Source organism: Aphis gossypii, chromosome 3 (assembly GCF_020184175.1).
Source record: "Aphis gossypii isolate Hap1 chromosome 3, ASM2018417v2, whole genome shotgun sequence".
In the NCBI taxonomy this organism is placed as follows: Eukaryota; Metazoa; Arthropoda; class Insecta; order Hemiptera; family Aphididae; genus Aphis; species Aphis gossypii.
This window is the reverse complement of record NC_065532.1, coordinates 6,427,293-6,446,463: the sequence shown is the minus strand read 5'-3', so window position 1 is coordinate 6,446,463 and position 19,171 is coordinate 6,427,293. Positions and strand designations below refer to the sequence as shown.

The 19,171-nt window shown below is 26.7% G+C and overlaps 1 protein-coding gene across 2 annotated transcripts; it reads right to left on the bottom strand.

Annotated features, from left to right (window-relative positions):
- Window positions 1–3,247: 3,247 nt before the first annotated feature.
- LOC114123789 (beta-glucuronidase) lies at window positions 3,248–18,712 on the bottom strand. 2 transcript variants are annotated; one of them, XM_027986880.2, is made up of 13 exons: window positions 18,465–18,712; window positions 15,429–15,650; window positions 11,233–11,415; window positions 10,598–10,764; window positions 9,837–9,982; window positions 8,300–8,517; window positions 7,429–7,572; window positions 7,157–7,329; window positions 6,420–6,563; window positions 5,481–5,565; window positions 4,734–4,910; window positions 4,128–4,266; window positions 3,248–3,592 (listed from the first exon to the last, which is right to left on the bottom strand). In XM_027986880.2, the coding sequence occupies exons 2-13, from the start codon at window positions 15,618–15,620 to the stop codon at window positions 3,408–3,410; spliced, it is 1,953 nt and encodes a 650-aa protein (XP_027842681.1). In that variant the 5' UTR covers window positions 15,621–15,650; window positions 18,465–18,712; the 3' UTR covers window positions 3,248–3,407. The 2 variants fall into 2 exon arrangements, with proteins under 2 accessions (XP_027842681.1, XP_027842680.1); XM_027986879.2 differs by lacking the exon at window positions 5,481–5,565 and adding an exon at window positions 5,037–5,121 and having other exon boundaries at window positions 18,465–18,710.
- Window positions 18,713–19,171: the final 459 nt, after the last annotated feature.

Genomic DNA, 19,171 nt, shown 5'->3' with positions numbered 1-19,171 from the left:
TCTAAGCCCTTTTTATAACTTATAAGTCATAATTTATTAACTACTTTTCCAAAATTTGATTTTTATTGATTGAAATACTCTAAATAATATTCTATTCCGGAAAATAAAATTTAAATTGTGTTTTATTTTTAAAAAAATAAAAACATAAAGAATAATAACAATGAAAAATATAATTTTTACAAAAATGTTTTGTAACGACCTAAATTTATGTAAAATATTTTTAAAAACGTTTGTGTTTCCTGAAATAATGCGAGTCTTGAAATGAATTATTTTGTATACAAAGGTAGGAATATTAATCATTTAAGATTAGGTAATTTTTAGATGTTTTTAAAAATGTTGAATTTTAATACTATTTCCGTTTTTACAGTTCTTACACTATATAAATTTTAGTATTTTACGTTTGAATATCTAATGCTAGGCTAGTTCATGTCATTTTAATTAGTATATATTATTATATTCAATTAATTTTGAAATACGTCCTATGAACACGCCACTGTACACTCAAAATCGTTTCCCAATGATTTATCATTGCTTTTATATTTAAATACACCCCCGCTGAGACACACCCAACTCATCCGTCTCACTAGACATTTTTTAATACAAAATTAGGTATTTAAATAATATAAACTTACGTATTTTGTATAAACAAATATGGTTTTTAATATTTTAGATTAATGTAATAATTATTAGTCATCGATAAAACTTAATTAAATCTATATGTGAAACTAGTGTTTGTGAATAATTAACGTGTTTTTATTGACAATTTCGTGAAAAAATAAATTAGATATAGCTATACATTTTTTCTTATTTAACCGGCAGCTGCAGAGGAGGCTCTATATTCTATAATATGAACACTGAACAGCGTACTATACCTACTCCGCAGCTGCTATCGTTTATTGATACGCACAAATTCTGCTAAAACGAATTAGAGGAAGGCGGGGCTGAACCGTACTACTAACTTCTAAGCAATGTAGAACTTGCATATTTTTAAGAATTTGAAATTAAATAGCGTAATTAAATTAAAAATATTGTTACAGCTTCAATAATATTTAAGCATTTTTAAAAAATGTTATAATATCAACTTAAAAAAGTCCAAATTTTGAAAGTACTTAAAAATACGATTTTGTCCCATAGGTGGGGTAAAACCGTATTAGTCTTGGAACAAGATCGTATGATAGTTTTATAATCTAAAATAGTAAAAAATGTAATCGATGATACACAATATCCCTATTAAAGAATGTTTAATATTACAAATCATTATTAAAAAATTCATTTTCTATAAAATTATTATGACTTCTATTTACCTATTATATACAATTATCATGGGCGTTCGCACACAACGGTGAAGGGGTAGGTATATGGAGTAGAGATTTATTTTATGAACTATTATAGTGATTTTCATGTTTAAATGTTTAACTGATACATAGTTTTGATAAATATTTCTATTTTTGACTCATTATCATAGCGGACAGCTTGCATAATGACCTACGTTTTTGCCCCATAGTAGGTGACTTTAAGCTATCAGTAATTAAGTAAAAAGTATAAGCAATATTCCTCCAAATTATATTAAGTATTAAATATATTAAATAATCTGTACTTACTATTTCGTGATTTGAAACAATTTTCGTGCACATCAAACAAAATCAAAATTGTGTATAAATATTTTTAATCATAATATGTGAAAAAAAAGTAATTTTGAGCGGGAATTTATTAGAATTGAGGTTAATTGTTGTCGATAATAATTCCATACCGCGGTCATGGATAAATAAACATCAATATTTTTTTTTTATCTTGACTCAATATTCAGAAAACCTTATCATATGGTTTAACCTTTCGTACGGAAATACCCTCATTTCCTCTACATAGTACAGTATTATACATCAATTAATATAAGTTATATTTATTACACAACTATTTCCGTATAAGATTATTATCTTACGTAAATACATAATACGTTCGTATATATAATATAATATAGTTCACAGAAAACTAAAAACATTTTTAAATTTAATAACATTTTCGGGAACAGAGGTTTAGTTCCTTAAACCTCATTTTACTCCACTTATCATAGCCGTAAACATAGAAGTTGGTTTCAAATACAGGTGTCCAGTACATTAAAATCAATCCAGTTAATATTCTATTGTTTTCAGATACAAATTTGAAATAAAAACGCATTTTTATCAAAATATATGACTATATTATTATAGTCGAATAAGTTTCATAACAAAATATAATTCACAAAATAACTTAAATCAATTGATTCAAGGATATATAAGTACAACTGCAGTACAAGTAGCCAGTAGGTATATAACATTTTATAAGATAACTTATATGTTTGATCACTGTAAGCTATACAGTTTATTAATTTCTAAGCTTCTGCAGACCATATCATGCAATGCAACAAAAGACGCGACGAACGAATTTCTCCGCCCGCTTCAAACACTGCGTGGAAATCACTCTATCAAAGTAATATCATTGTGAACATAATATATATTATTATTATTATTATTATATACAACAAATATTTTTCCCATGCATGAACATGTAATTGGTTATACATATTTTTAAAACAAAGTAGATAATTATTAAATTATTTTTGGAAAAGAAAAAATCATTTATATATTTATTAATGTAAATACAATTTACATGTACGATAGCAAGTGAAGTTTTTTTTTTTTCAAATAAGTATTATAACAATTAAAACTTAACAAATATAGGTACACATAATATAACTCATATAAGTAGGTTTGCAATTAAAAGTTAAATTTTAAAATTCGTAAGAAAAACATTGTAAGTATTTGTAAAACAAAAAGCAAATTAACCATTAATGCATATAATATTATGTTTAACTATTCTAAACTAAAAACTGTATTAGTCATGAAATGAATTCTTGGTTTTTTTTCTATTACACAATACAGTAAATACAGTCAATGTATAATAATACATAGGTACTAAATTCATATTAATACAATTGTTTTTTTATTATGAAATACATAATATTATGCTATTATAATTATTTAAAAAGAAATTATATCAATTACTAGGTACCTTAGTCGATGAGTTATATAATTATAACACGTAAAACAGTAAATTTTAAACAAATATTAGGTAGATAATTGACCAAAAATGGTCTTACATTTTAAATAATATATAGTAACTTCACCATAAATTATTAATATGCAATCCAACTTTTCTCATTTAAATAAATCAGCTAGGTTACATTTCTAAGCATAATATTCTTAGTATATCCGATTCGAACTATTTTTATTTATATTATAAAATTATATTATTATCAATAAATACACAAATAGAAATCCTATAGTATATCTAATGACTATATACATACATATTTAGGAAGACTGTTGAAAACACAGTTGAAAATTACCACTATATACTCAAAAACGATATTAAAGTTCGATATTATTTTGATTTTCGTTTGATATCACATAGGGTTGAATGTCACAAGGGAATTCTGCTCCATCCAAACGATTAGCCAATGACCAATACCTTTTCCTCAGATGATATGCTGACGATTTAGGTTCTCGCTGTCGTGTAAATATTCCTTTCTTGTTACCTCCTACTCTTGTGACAGCTGAAAAAAGCATCAGCTTACAATACTTCTGTATGTATAATGTATTCATATATATTATATTTATCAATGTATATGGGTACATTTATACTTGAATATTATTAAACTATCTAATAATAGATCTTTACGTTTTGTTAGGTTATATTAGTATTATATAACTATAAAACAAATATGGTTGAAACTAAACATTCAGTATTAGTATCTTAAGGTTGTATTGCAATTCAAACGATTAAATGTGTCCACACATTTAGTACAACAATTAAACATCCCTTTCAAGAATGTTCAGAACATACATTTCTTTATGTACGTACTGCGTTTATATAATAATTGTTTTTTAATTTGAATATTAAAGCTTATCAATCTGGATTGTTAAAGATAATCTTAGTTTGTCACTTAAAGTTATGCTTAAATCATTCAATAAAAATAACAAAATAATACTGTAAAAGCCCAATAATGGCATACATGTATTTACAAAACAATAATGTTTTGGAATAATTTACCAACTTTCTAAGGTAGACAAAAGTGTTGATAAACTTACTTTGCTCGGTTTTAAAGTCCGCGAAATTCCATATCATTTCACCGATGAAAAAGTTTTTACTCCGGAGTGTATCAAACGCTCTGAAATGTTCGGACATGAGTTCTACTTGATATTCTTCCGACCATACAAACGAAGGACCCTATAAAAACAAATCAAATCGACGACATTTACAACAGTTTTTTTTACTTAATAAAATATATTATAATATTTGTTACATCTTATGTATTAATATTATACGTCAATACACACTATAACATTGATCACTTCAAAAATATACAGACAGTAAACACACTTGACACTTGTCAACTTTATCCAAATATTTATTTAATATTAAAATGACACACATCAGGTAATTTGACATTCACAGTCAACATAAGTGAACTCAAATAGGATTACAATTATCAACAGCTAAAGTATTATTTTAAATGTATTAATAAAGTCATTAGATATAAAAACCAAACGTGTCTTTTTTTTATTAATATAAAACCTCTTGTGTACAAGAACTTAAACTCCTAGCTCAAACCCAATAATGTGTTCTCCTGAGTCCCGATTACGTTACAATAATGTGATTGTATAATACTATGTTTTTCACGACTTTCAACTTACCATATGCAAACCGGCATATGAGTCAGCACCATATTCTGTCATGAAAACCGGCTTATTATGTTTGGCATGCCATTTGGCTGCTTCGTCTTCCAACCGACTCTTTATGATCTCCGTGTGACCAGGTAACGTGTACCAGGCGTTGTACCTGTTGAAGCCGATAATGTCTAAGTGTTGACCCTGTAAATAACAGTTGTTAGAGGCTAGAAATCAAAACGATAACAAACACATCGAAATGATTTTTTTTTTTTAAGCGTAAAAGAATAGATAGCATGAAGAATATTTGGCCATAGTGTTTCCACTCACCAATTGGTCAGTATCAAGTTGTGTCGCAATAGCTGCTGTTATGGGCCGCGAACCATCTAAATTTTTGACGAAAATAGCTACAGATCTATAAACAAAGATAAACTCAAGAACTTATACAGAATAGTTAACAAGAGTCAAGAAGAAGGTTCACAGCCATAATAACAATTATAGTTCAATGTACCCTACATTGTCCCCAGTGTTAGAAAAGTGTCATGTGTTGTGAAACTACAAATATTTTTCTCGATTGTGGATATTTCATAAACTAGTACCTTTAAAACATTGTGTTATAACGAACACTTATATTATAATATTAATATTGGAAAGAAGCTAAGACGAAATTAAAGCAAAATTACAAAGTTTAATATTCTTTGAAATAATATTGAACATAATCCAATAAAAATATATTTGTAGTAATAATGATAGTTAATAATTATAATTACTTACCGCCCTGTCAATGCTGTACCATTTGTTCAGAGCGGCAGTAACTGGGCGTGTTTTGTCCTTAGATTTGACAAACTCCACTACGTACCTATAGATAACAAAATAAAAATAAAAAAATTTTCTTTGGAAAGTAAACAGGTACAATATAATTCGGTTTTCGATTAAAAAATGTTATTAATCCAACATATGGTAATAATTATTATTGAACTATAATATTGTAATTAAACTCGTTTAGGCATAATATACAACTTGAAATTATCCGAGAACTATCATAACATTATGTTTAAAACAAATTATATCTATCGGAAATGCGTTTTAATTCAATATTATAATTATATTGTAATTCTTTCAATTTATTAACTGAGTAATTATTTTAACAGTAAACGCTTATTATTTCAATAAGTATTAATGATTTTGGACCATACTTTAAAACTGCCACAAAATAAAATGTTATATCGTTAGGTTATTTTTTATTTATTTATTTTTTTTTTTTTTGATTGACAATATGATTTTATTGAAATTTTGTTAATATTTATTAACTGAGTAATTATTTTAACAGTAAACGCTTATTATTTCAATAAGTATTAATGATTTTGGACCATACTTTAAAACTGCCACAAAATAAAATGTTATATCGTTAGGTTATTTTTTATTTATTTATTTATTTTTTTTTTTTTTTTTGATTGACAATATGATTTTATTGAAATTTTGTTAATATTTATTTTATAAAGAAAAAAAATAATTTGATTTCATATTTATGCATTTGTGGCGTATAGTTGTGTGAACATGTTTATTAAACGTGCATATTGGGCTTGTATTTTATCGATTTATGTCGATTCATACAATAGTGTGAAAAGTTTACGGGGACAGGGTACACCGCCACTATGTCATTTGTGTATGGTGTGCAGTCTATATTCTGTTTTCTAAACGGACAACGCTCACTTGAAATACGAATCGGCATCTTTCTGATCCGATCGTGGCTCGTTAGCAATGGACCACATGATCACACTAGGTCTATTTTTGTCCCTCTTGATGAGTTCCGCTAAGCTCGTAGTATGTTTTTTCAATAGTTTATCAGAAAAATTTCTGAAAATGTAAATTATTTATTAATATTATTATTTATTATATACCTAGTTATTAGTAAATTTAATTTAAAATACAGTAATTATTAAACACTTAATAAGATAAAGTACGTAATTATAAGTGTTATTGTCAACCCACCTAATATAAATTAATTGCTATTCAAGCTCGAAACAATGAAAGATAACTTTATAATGATGATAATTTCGAGCACTACAATTTTAAGTAATAACCGTTAATAAGCTAATTTAATAGGTAATAGTTATTAAATGTATTGTGCGAGTAAGAAGTTGTATAACATGCGGAGCAAGTGTATTCACGTCATTATCTCATTATACTCGAATCCATTTTTTTTTAACAAAATAATAATAATTCTTTGACTCTTCAACTCTTTGTTGTACAATTTAACCGGTCGTATATCTGTATTCATGTTTTGTGAAAAAACCATATATATTATCTCTTGTACTTATTAATGAACAATGTTTGTACACGATAAATACCAGACAACATTACTGTATACCTATTATACTGAAATAAATTAATTTTAAACACACGCTATACGCGGCGCGCTGTAGCCCTTTAATAATTAATTTCCTCACACGGTGTCAACACTGGGACATTCGTCTACGATCATTATGCCGTGTTTGTCAGCAAAGTCCATAATTTCTTCTGCATACGGGTAATGGGACGTCCGGTAAGAATTCGCTCCGATCCACTTGATGAGATCGTAGTCTCGTGTCACCAGCGCGTAGTCCATTCCTTTCCCTCGTATCTATATATAAAATTCAACACGACCGTTAACATTAGTTTCGCCGGCCCGTGCCTATACAAAAACGTGACGACTGACGAGTGACAGCTATAATATATTTACATCAGAATCTTCGTGTCGTCCAAACCCTCTCAAGTACGCTGGTTTGTTGTTGATAAGGAACGCCGTATTCGTCCACTTGATCGTCCTGATCCCGACCGGTAATCGGTAAACGTCGTCCACATTCCAAGTGGTCGAAAGCCGGATCTATAATATTCGGTTCAAACAAAATATGTCATTCGTCTGCGAGTCCGAGATCATTTTTACTACAAGAATATACATCCACCACGACGAGTAAAAAAATTACAAACTACAAATATATATTATAATACATCTGATCGATTAAAACGTCTGTACACTTAAACACGTGTTTAACTCGTGATTTTTGTGGCAAAATATATTACAAATAATATTATTGGTTATTCACCAAACGCATTCATACCTTTTTTTTCTTCAATAATGCAGTGATTCAAAATCTGATTTTTGAAATTTTTATACCACTTAAAGCATTGATTAATTATTAATTAGAATTCATTATACCTAAATGCCATATTTTTAAATTCTTGAAATGTTTTGACTACTAAAGGTCTTAAGAAAAATGTCCTGCGAAAAAACAAATTTTTGTTTTTAAATAAGAATCCTCATTTTTTACTGTAAACTATTTAGTGAATTTTCAAAATTTTATTTTGATACATCAACATTTCAAAATAATTATCCGCTAAATAATTTAAAGTAGAAAAGGAAGATATTCATTTAAAAAACAAAGGTTGTATCTTTACAGTACAAGTAGTAAAACAAAATCCAAGAATATTTTAATATAATCTTCAAGTAAATTTAAAAATCCCAAGTATCAGATTTTAAATAATTGAAATATTGAAAAAAAAAAGTAGGTTAGCGTGCTTGATGAATTACCCATATATAAGTGTATAAATACCTCTAACGTGTACATGTACCCCGGTTCTTCGTGCATTAAATATGGCCACCACAGTTTCGCATTTTCGATTTTTATAACACCCGACAGACCTTCTTCGTCGTTGGTGATCACGGTAATTTTTTCCCGTACATTTTCATTGTTTAGCACTGTTATTGAGCAGTTCAACGTCTCCCCACTGCTCAGAGATCCACCATATTGTATGTTATAATTAATTATGCCTAAAAAATAAAATACGACGTATTTATTGTATCAATATTTATCACTATCCAACAATTTTCTAAGATATTTTTTTAATAAAGTATATAATATTACATATAGTCCATATTATTAAAATAATACATATCATATTATTTTAATGGAACGATGATTTTTTTTTACACTTCATACAAGTATCTACCAAAAGTTACTATACGATACTTGATTAATCCTAGGATTTCGTATGTCGTTACTCGTTATAACTGATTTATCTGTTGAAAAGTCGAATTAACTATGGTAAAATGTGTTGGTATTTATTTATAGATAATATTTAATTAAGTCTAACTACTTTTAGGAGTTTTAAATGGGTCATATATATTATCTTAATAATGTTAAGTCCGTTGAACCTGACAACGATAGTAATAAGGTAAATTCGTCAACCACTCGGTGGTGCATAATCGTTCAACAACTATTACTGTAAAACAATGATAAAAACCAATGTTTTAGAACCTTTTTAAAGCACGGACCACTTTGATAATTTTATAGGTCACGGACAACCTCAATTTAGAAAACTAGAAAGACCTTTTTTTAATAAGAACACACAAAATCAAAAACATGTCTTTTTATTACTTTATGTTACATTTTATTATGATTATTCTTAAAATTTATAGGCCCGCAGACGGCAGACCTGGGAAACACTGATATAGTGTATGTCAATTGAAAAATAAAAAATATACCTACTTTCATAACATTAATGTGTGTAAGTTTCGATTTCAAAAAATATAACTCATGTAAATGTTTTTTTTTTCAAATTATACATCAACAATTTAGTATTAGAAAATTTAAATAAACACAACCATAAAAAATTGTAACTGTACAAAAGAAAAGCTGTGATTTTTTTTACAAGTTATAAATAGTACCAATAATCAAACATATTTTTTGGAAAACTATTCAGCCAATTTCCACTTAGTGTCTCCTGAATAACGCTTACAGGACGAAGAACCGACCAATATTTGTTGGACTCAATTCCGACAACCCAAAAGTACTTGTGAGACTCAATTCAATATTACCGGTTTTTATACCGCAGTTATTATAATTTACAAGTTATAATTTAATTTCACCGCCTAAATACTAACTATCCACCCATAACTTTTAAAATTCGTTGTTACCATTCTTTATCGTTTTAACCTATCTATAGTACATCACCGAGTACACGAGTATCGTCTAATAAGTCTATTATGTTTTATTATGACTTACGAGTTTAAAATGAAACGAGAAAACTATTTACTTTTATATTATATATTTTATAAATATATATATATATATATATAAACAACTTTACCTACGCCATCCTCGGTGTAATTGGTCGTCACGTCGACATCGTCTATGTACACAATAGGTGTTGTGTACAGGAACACGGACCTGTGTATACCGGCATAATTGAAGAAGTCAAACGTATACGTTTGTATAGTCTTAGGTCCAGTATTCCTGTAAAATATAAAGTCACGACTATTATTGTTATGATATGCGTTTCAAAATATTATAATAGATTATAAGATTATATTATGCGACTTTGTTTATTTATATTTGCAATGAGCAATGAGCACGTCTTATCGTCGTGTATATAACATCGTAATATTATAAATTATAATATGAAATTCTTGTTTGTTTTCTAAAATAGGTACACGGGTATATCTAAGCACAGAATAAAATTACAATATCAAACAAGTCGTTTATGCCGTTGCATTATGTTATATTATTATTTTATTATTGAATGAATATTTTAATGTTATACATTATTATTGTCGTATGGGACCTGGTGTAAGTAAAATAGAAATCGTTGCATCAAAAAATGTTCGAATCGCATTTTTTCGGGAATTAGAACAAGGTTCACAGCACGTCGGTATAATGTACATAATAATATTTTGAAATACGATATTGTATTATATACTTAAACAGTATAATAATAAATAATATTACACATTTATTGTTTAAAAATCGTGTTTTTCAGCTATGGCGTAAAACATGTTTATAACTTATAAGCAACATTATTACGTGATCTTTTATAATATCCGCGATGTTTTGCAAAAATCTTATACTCACGTGCTAATGTTTTGTAAAGATCCTTGTGGCACAGTCGTTTGTAATAAAACGTTATCCACGGCTACGGTTATTCTATTCAACCGACCAAACTTTAAATTAGCTGTTATGTCTCTTTGAAAAGGCAAATGTCCGATTTCGTGACTGAGTACTAAATGTGTATTCACCCACTTTAAATTAAAAAAAAAAATACATATATATAATATTATAATGCCTCGAGAAATTAGTAAAAGTAATTTATGTAATGTATTATATAAACATTTATCTGCATAATAAATAATAACAGATATAATAGTTGGACACAAGCCTATTAATAATGAAATAATACGATTAGAAACTGTAATAATAATACTTAAATAATAATTAATTTTATGATAAACAATTTAAGCGTATTAATGAAATCAAAAAAATAGAATATTGTTAGTACAAAGTCCCGAATTAAAAGTACAAATTTTAAAAAGTTAATATTTATAGTTTTCAAAAGTAAACTCCTAAAATGTAAAATAAAAACTTATTATTTAAAAACTTAAATCAATCCGAATAAGGAATGGATTTGAGTATAACATTATATAATATTGTGTGGAATACATGCATCATATTGATGTATAATCTTATACATTTAATAATATTTCACTTACTACTTGAGCTGCGTAATTAACACTGCCAAATCTCAAACAAACTCTATAGCCCTGTTGCCTCCACGACTCAGGCACGAAAAACGATTTATCGTACCAAACCAAACCGACATGGTCTCTGATTTTTTTGTCCACAATCACGTCGTTGTAACTACTTGGCACCGGCATTTGAATCACTGGACCAGTCTAAATGAAAATACCATTATGAAACATTATTTATAAATCATATTATATAATATCATATATTTTACACGACCGAAAACACCTTAAATTCTAACTTTTTTTTGGTACCGCAGAGCGTAATAAAATACTTATTAATATGTAATACTATTTCACAAATCTTCCAAGACATTTCGAACAAAATTAATTATACAAATGATATGTACAATAATAATATACAAATGTTAACTGCACCTGTTTGACATTCTATAACTATTGGCTCATGTTCAGATCATCTGGAAATAGTAAGCAGTGGCGTAACAACTGGATAATAATATAATCACAAAATTCGAATTACGCTAAAAGGCGTTATGTATATGCAATTATGCTACTTGTACGTGTCGAAATACTATTATTTCCATGGTAGAAATTTAGTAGGTATAATCGCAATCTTTCGTCACACGATTTGTTAAAACACAAAAGTCAGACGTGTGATGTATATAGTACCTATGAATTGTTAAAACGGGTTTATTTCTTTAATCGTGTAATAAAATATTTAAATCTCTAAACCGTTAACCAATAATACAACTGTATAAAGCTAATTATGACGGAACATATAAAAGCATACTGCACGTATTTATTTCAACAAAATTATGAAATAGGTTGTTGATAGATGTTATATACGTATATCAACTATCAAATAATTATATACAATCATTCATTATTATTATAAATAAGTACCTATTAAAAACATTATCGTTCTGACTATAATAAATGATGGGCATTAATGTTTTAATTTGTTTAATCTCATGATAAAATAGTTATATAAATTTATTAAATACATATGTGTAGGTAGTATATGTACATTGTACACCTAAACAAATTTAAATTTTAAAAATTATAAAACTAATATTTACATTTATCAAACGACTGAGATAAGTGTGTATAGGTATTTATACATATTATTTTAATACGCATGTTAGTTGTTATACCTAATTGATAAATTAAATATCAATTTACTAATACGATTTGTAAACAACATATCAGTCTATACTGTTTCTATTTCAGTACAACATATTAATATATTTTTATATTATTTCTCAATGTCGAGTGTCGCATCCGTTAAATGAAATCATTCTTTCTGCTAAGATGAGGACATCCATATCGTGATTAAAACATTTGTTAATTGTTACACAATGTAAATAACTTCTAGTGAAACTGATGACAAAAAAAATTACGATGTAAAGATGTCCATCTAGCGTGCAATTATTTAGTGTAAACATTGATTAAATATACAAGTATATTTAATCAATGGTGTAAACTTATTTATTACTACCTATTTCAGAATAAGTATACTAAAACGTCTGAATCCCGCTAATTTATATTAACAAGTTTACTGCCCTAAAATTTTCACTGATCTTGCCATGATTATATTATTATACTCAAAACGAAATTGACATAAGTATAAGTAAAATATGGAAGGCAATAATTGAAAATTTGATGTGTATCATTTATGATTCTCGAGGCAAACAGTCAACTTGTTAAATAATTAAAAAATATGCACATTTTTATTTTAATAAATCAATTTTTTAACACAATTTATTTATTCAAATTAAATAAATATCATGATGTACGCACACGACTTTGTTACATGACTATATTTTTGCTATCCGACGGCGAGGTAGCCCCTGCAGAATTCCAAAATAGAAATCATATCGTTTGGAATTTTGGATTAAATATTTTAATATTTAAATTTTGAGCTGTCATATTTAAATACTATATATTATATTAAACTGTCATCTATAGGTACGACGTACGAAAAACGACGACAAGTGTGTCACTTACGTTCGTTTGACTACGTACAATATCAGATATCTAAAACGCACGTGGTCTCGTGCAAAGCAATATAGTACGCAGTATATCAATTTATTATAATATTATGTATACAAACCTATATTTCTAACGCTATTCCGTGTGAGAGGCACATAAGGCGCAGCGTGTTACGGCAATTAAGTATACTACAGGCATGCCATATTACAGCGTACTATTACCTATAATAGTGCTGAATGCCCGAACAATAATGGCATTTACTAATTTTCATTAAATGACATTGGATTGTTTTTGCTTTGAGTAAACATATATATGTAATCTCTTATAATACGTGTATGATGTATCACCAGTATTTAGTGGATGTTTAAATTAAAAACTATTTATTGTTAATAATATTAATTAACCGATACTACGGTAATTTATGAACAACGATATAGATAAATATAAAATATTTACCTCTAAATTTTTTGAATAATTAATTTTGAACGTCAAATTACTCTTTTAGAACCTAATTCTTGATCAATTAAAAATAGTTAATACTGAAATGCCTTCTGTACATAAAATAATGTAAATGTAAATACTAAAAATAATGATTAAATTCTCTAGTCACGACTCATGAGAATTCAAAACTTACATAATTCCGATTTGATAAACCATAAAAATGTATATGTTTCATTGTACTTTTCAAAAGCCCGTGTTTAAACGTTCTTAAAAATACACTGAAATAAACACAAATTAACACTCAAAAAACAAACTTAAAACTAATAATATTATCATGGCAGAATATTGAAATATTACGCACAGACTATAAGCAACCAATTTGCATATATATACGAAAAGCGTATGACTTTTATGTAGCGTTGGGAAAAGACAGAACGGCAGAACGGTTCTACTAATTTCTAAATACTGTAGAACTTAGAAAATTTTAAGAATTTTAAATTGGATTACGTAATTAAATTATAAATATTGTTAACTTCAATAATATTTAAGCATTTTTAAAAAATTTTAACATCAACTTAAAAAAACCAAATGTTGTAAGTACTTAACCTATTGTATAAAAGTATCATGGACGTTCGCACGCAATGGTGAGGGGGGATATTGAGTAGAGATCCATTTTAAGTAAGTACTATTATAATGATTTTCATGTTTAACTGATATATAGTTTTGATAAATATTTCTATTTTTGACTCATTATCATTGTACAGCTTGCATAATGGCATACGTTTTTGCCCCACAGTAGGTGGTTTTAAATTAACAGTATTTAAGTAAAAAGTATAAGCAATATTCCTCCAAATTATATCATTAAATAAACTGTACTTACTTTTTTGTAATTTCAATCAATTTTCGTGCACACCAAACAAAATTATTTGTAAATATTTTTAGTTATAATATGTGAAAATAAGTGATTATACAATGTCATATTTTATGATTATAGGAATTTGAGCGGGAATTTATTAGAATTGAGGTTAATTGATGTCGATAACAATTATTAACATTTAACATAATATTTTGATCATGGATAAATAAACATCAATATTTTTTTTTCCATCTTGACTCAATACTCAGAAAACATTATACGGTTTTGGCTCTGCAGGTACGGAACTACCCCGCTTTCCCCTATGTACAGAAATTGAGAAATCAATAGTACATATTTTAATTATTATAAAGTTTGATCTTTCAGCGTAGCAACTATTATATATAGTTACAGTTATAACTTATTATTATACCCTTTAATTTATTAATATATGATATTATAAGATCTAGTTTCTTATTTATATTTCTTAGAAAAGTTGCGTTTCTTGAGTCAATATTATTAATCTTATTATAACTACAAATATGTTCAATAGGTACCTAGTTGAATTATTAGATTTATTTTTAACGGTGAATTAAATAAAATTGTATACAGTAGTATACAAATATAAAATAAAATAATATGAATAAACAAATTTATTCAAGCCTTATACTATTATGTATGTATTATAATATTACACGAGATTATTTCCATTTCATTCTTTTAACATAATTTATGAGAATTGTTAAATTTTAAATACCACAATCAATGACGGTTGAAATAATATCTTCTCACTTAAGATTTAACTTTTCGATTTCATAGAAAAATATCACTATTTTGTATATACTTATTTTAGGTATACCTATATTATTTATAAATAAATATTAAACTGCATATTATACTAAAACTAGAAACGTACCTTGCTCAGATCTTTCATATACCAGCGTTCCTTGAAACCGACGAGAGAATCGGGGAGAGACAACCTGAAGTTCCACATGCCATCCAACGATTTGACTTCCCGAGACTCGGACTCTCGTGGGTACAAAATACCTGCGGAACTGGCGCATGTCACCAAAGCCGAGACGCAAACCAACAGACTAGTGCACCGCATAATGACTGTCGTTAAATAGTTGTGTGGTTTCTATACAAATAAGACAATATACTTATTATATATTTGGGTGACAGCAAAGAATACGCGATTGCGAGTGTAAAACATTGACAATAGTATCGTTCTAGTATATTTTTTTTTCCAACAAAAATTATGACTATACCTATTTAATATTAAAAGAATGAATGATGAATGACAAAAACGTATAACGTATACATTTTATGTTATACAAATAAAATTATGACCAAAATTGACAAACTGGTTTTCGTTAATATCAAATGGTTCTTTCGCGTTTTTATAATAATCATCCCGCCGTAATTTATATCATATCGAAACTGGTTTAAAGAGCGTAACAAATATATATATTTCTTTTTGTACATAGATAACATATATATATATATATATATATATTATGTATGTGGATGTGTCAGTACTATCTACTAACCAGAGAAATAACAGAAGAAAAAAAGTTACGTCTTCTCAGAGGAAATGCGTACGGGAAACACGACCATAATAATTATATAGTAACAAAACGTATTGTGGGACAATTAAAAAATTATGTCGATGTATGCTCATCTCATACCTAATAAGTTTTTCCCCCTCCTGTCCGCGTCGGCTATCTACTAAGAGAGAATTCGACCTGATGCCGACTGACTTACAAAGAAATCCAGTGTCCTATGCTTTGTATACGTGGTTTATGATAAATATTGTATGTACGGTCTATGAATTTCACACGATTATCGTCGCAGCGCGAACTTTCTAAAACTATACACAATAGTCAATTTTTCTGATAATAATTTTTTTTAGTTTTAGTTTAAAACTTTTTTGTGTGCTCCGGATCGGTAATGCATACCTACTGGATTCGTGACATATAATTTATTCCAAAACTTCAAAGCAAACCTTATTAGCCGCATTTAACGGCTAATAGGTATTTCTTATAAAGTAGATATTCAAAAGTTCGGTGAAATTACTGTTATCAGAATTTATTACTAGACTTTTGTTGAAACGAAATAAATAGGAGCAAAAGTAAAAGTAATTACTAATTTGTCTTGTATATAATATTATGAGATAAAAAAAAAAATTCTATTAATTATATCTAGTCTAATCGTTTATACGTTTAATAAGTGTATAATTTAATTTAATCATATCTATAGTTATCTACACTCTACACATCGTATTATATTTAATCAAATTTGATTCAACTTTCACTTCTTCTATTGTTAAATCATTGACTATATTGTTTTTATTGTATATAATAGGTTGTATACAGTGTTTATTATAATATGATATTCGTTAAATAATGGTTTAGGCACATTAAAATGAGAGAAAAAAACAGTACCAATACCTATACCAATATCATCGCTATTAAAATAATTTCCTTCTACTTAATATGTAGTTAATATGGTAAGACACTGGTATATATATATTGGATAATAATGATTAATGAATGAGTATATTATAGTAAATACCTACTATATATTATAATCAATGATTATAATTGGGTAATTGCAGAGATACTATGTGTTTAGCGAAACCACAATACCGGTTAAGTGATTTAATTATTAAGCGGCTATTCCGTGAGATATACGGCACTTGTAACACGTGTTTAAATTCAAAAAAAATACTTACATTTTTATTTTCCATCGATAAAAATAAAGCAATTTAATTTGGTACAATGTCCTACATTCATCAATCAATCAGTTTACTTATTTTTTATCAATTTATACATTATTAAATCGTTGTTTGTATAAAATTAAAAACAACACAATAATATAATAATATGTATTCATGAATAGTTAAGGTACGTATTGATACTATTATACTAAAAAAAATTATTAAAAAAACATAGTATGACCTAAACAGTAAAGTTATGATAACTTTTTTGTGTACTTACATATCAGAACATAAATATTGCAGGTAAGCTTATCAATATTACCTTCGGTTTAATTCTAAAAGCTCAACGAGATATCTCTATGTAGGTCGTTATATCATTGAATAACACTTAATGTAAACAATTACCGTATTTATTTATACCTCTATTTTTAATCTAAAAAATAAAAAATAAAATATAACTATTTGTTCGGTAGGTAAACGTTGACTGCTTCGTTTTTTTTTCTACACGTAAATTTCTACAATTTAAATAAATGAAATGATTTTTATTTTTATTTTATATGTTAAACAATGAGATTATGATTTAAAAACTAAATATTAATTTTTTTAATTAAAGAGAATATTTTAAATAATAACATGAATAAGTAATTTATATATTTTATAGCAAATACTTATAGTTTTATTTTTATTTTTATTTTATATCTTCTTTAAAAGTATTCATATGAATTTCAATTTTGTATTCAAAATTGTTTTAAACAAATATGTATTCAATTAGTATATGACTAAAAATATTTTAAAATAATTCGATTTAACAATCGAATCCTTTATGTATCATTATCAAACTTTACAATATTTTAATTTTAATAAAAACACAATGATACAGACGATTATTGTGGTAAATAAATTGCTCAACTTACATATAAATAACTATAGAACACAAAACAAAAGAATTTTAAGTTAAAATATTTTTATAATAATAATAATTTTTATTTTATATAGTATTTCTATAGTACCTATTCCTAAATTAAAATGCATATTAGTTTTCATTATTTAACATTTTATTTTTAATTTATTTTGATTTTCAATAATTTTATAATAGCTTATAATGTAGAAATAAATTTATTAAAATTATTGTTCACTTATTCTTAAATAAAACTTTATTAGACGTTAGAATAAAAACTATAAATTATGATAAATAATAACTAATGATTATATTTATAATAGTATTATTATTACCTCTAAGATGATTGTTTAGTATTTGTCGACAACATTTACTCGATTTTAAATCAAAATTTTTTTTAAAAAAAAGTTAATAATTTATGTTATAAAATGTAAAGAAAAAAATCGTTGGTATACAAATATAATTAACACTATTTAGTCTTTAAACAAAATTAAATGATAATAATAATAAAAATAATATGATTATGAATTATTCAAAATCTCAATAAGAATTGTGTTTAGAATACGAATGTCTTCAACACACTGTCTGCAGTAACCAACACACCGTCGGTTTTAGCCGGTAGGACTTATCATGAAAGTGGGTTGCATCAGTTAAACGTACCTACAACGTGCGCACGCGCCAATAAACTTTTATCGTGAACATAATGCGATTGTATCGTTTTTCAAAATCGTATCAATAATTCATATGCTTAACTTGATAATTATTATAATATATTTAAAATATTTATTGATTATTATTTTTAACGGTTTTAAAAAATATAGTTATTATATGCAACACGCGTACGTGTTTTTGGAAGAAATAATTATTTCAATGCCTTATTAGTAGGTACCAGATAAAAAATATCGGTGCACAACTAGATTATTAATTATAAATATATATATATAAATAAATATTTAACTCAAATATTCAATCTTAATTTCTAAATTGATAATAATAAATTAGGTACTGTGCATATCGTTAACATAAAAAATATGATTGATAT

What these genes read in the sequence shown, in the direction of transcription:
- LOC114123789 (XM_027986880.2), bottom strand. Translation starts at nt 15,620, where the DNA reads ATGCGGTGCACTAGTCTGTTGGTTTGCGTCTCGGCTTTGGTGACATGC. An exon ending in GGTACATGTACACGTTAGAG is followed by an intron (nt 7,573 to 8,299) that starts GTATTTATACAC and finishes CGAATATTATAG; the next exon opens with ATCCGGCTTTCGACCACTTG. An exon ending in GGACTTTAAAACCGAGCAAA is followed by an intron (nt 3,593 to 4,127) that starts GTAAGTTTATCA and finishes TGCTTTTTTCAG; the next exon opens with CTGTCACAAGAGTAGGAGGT.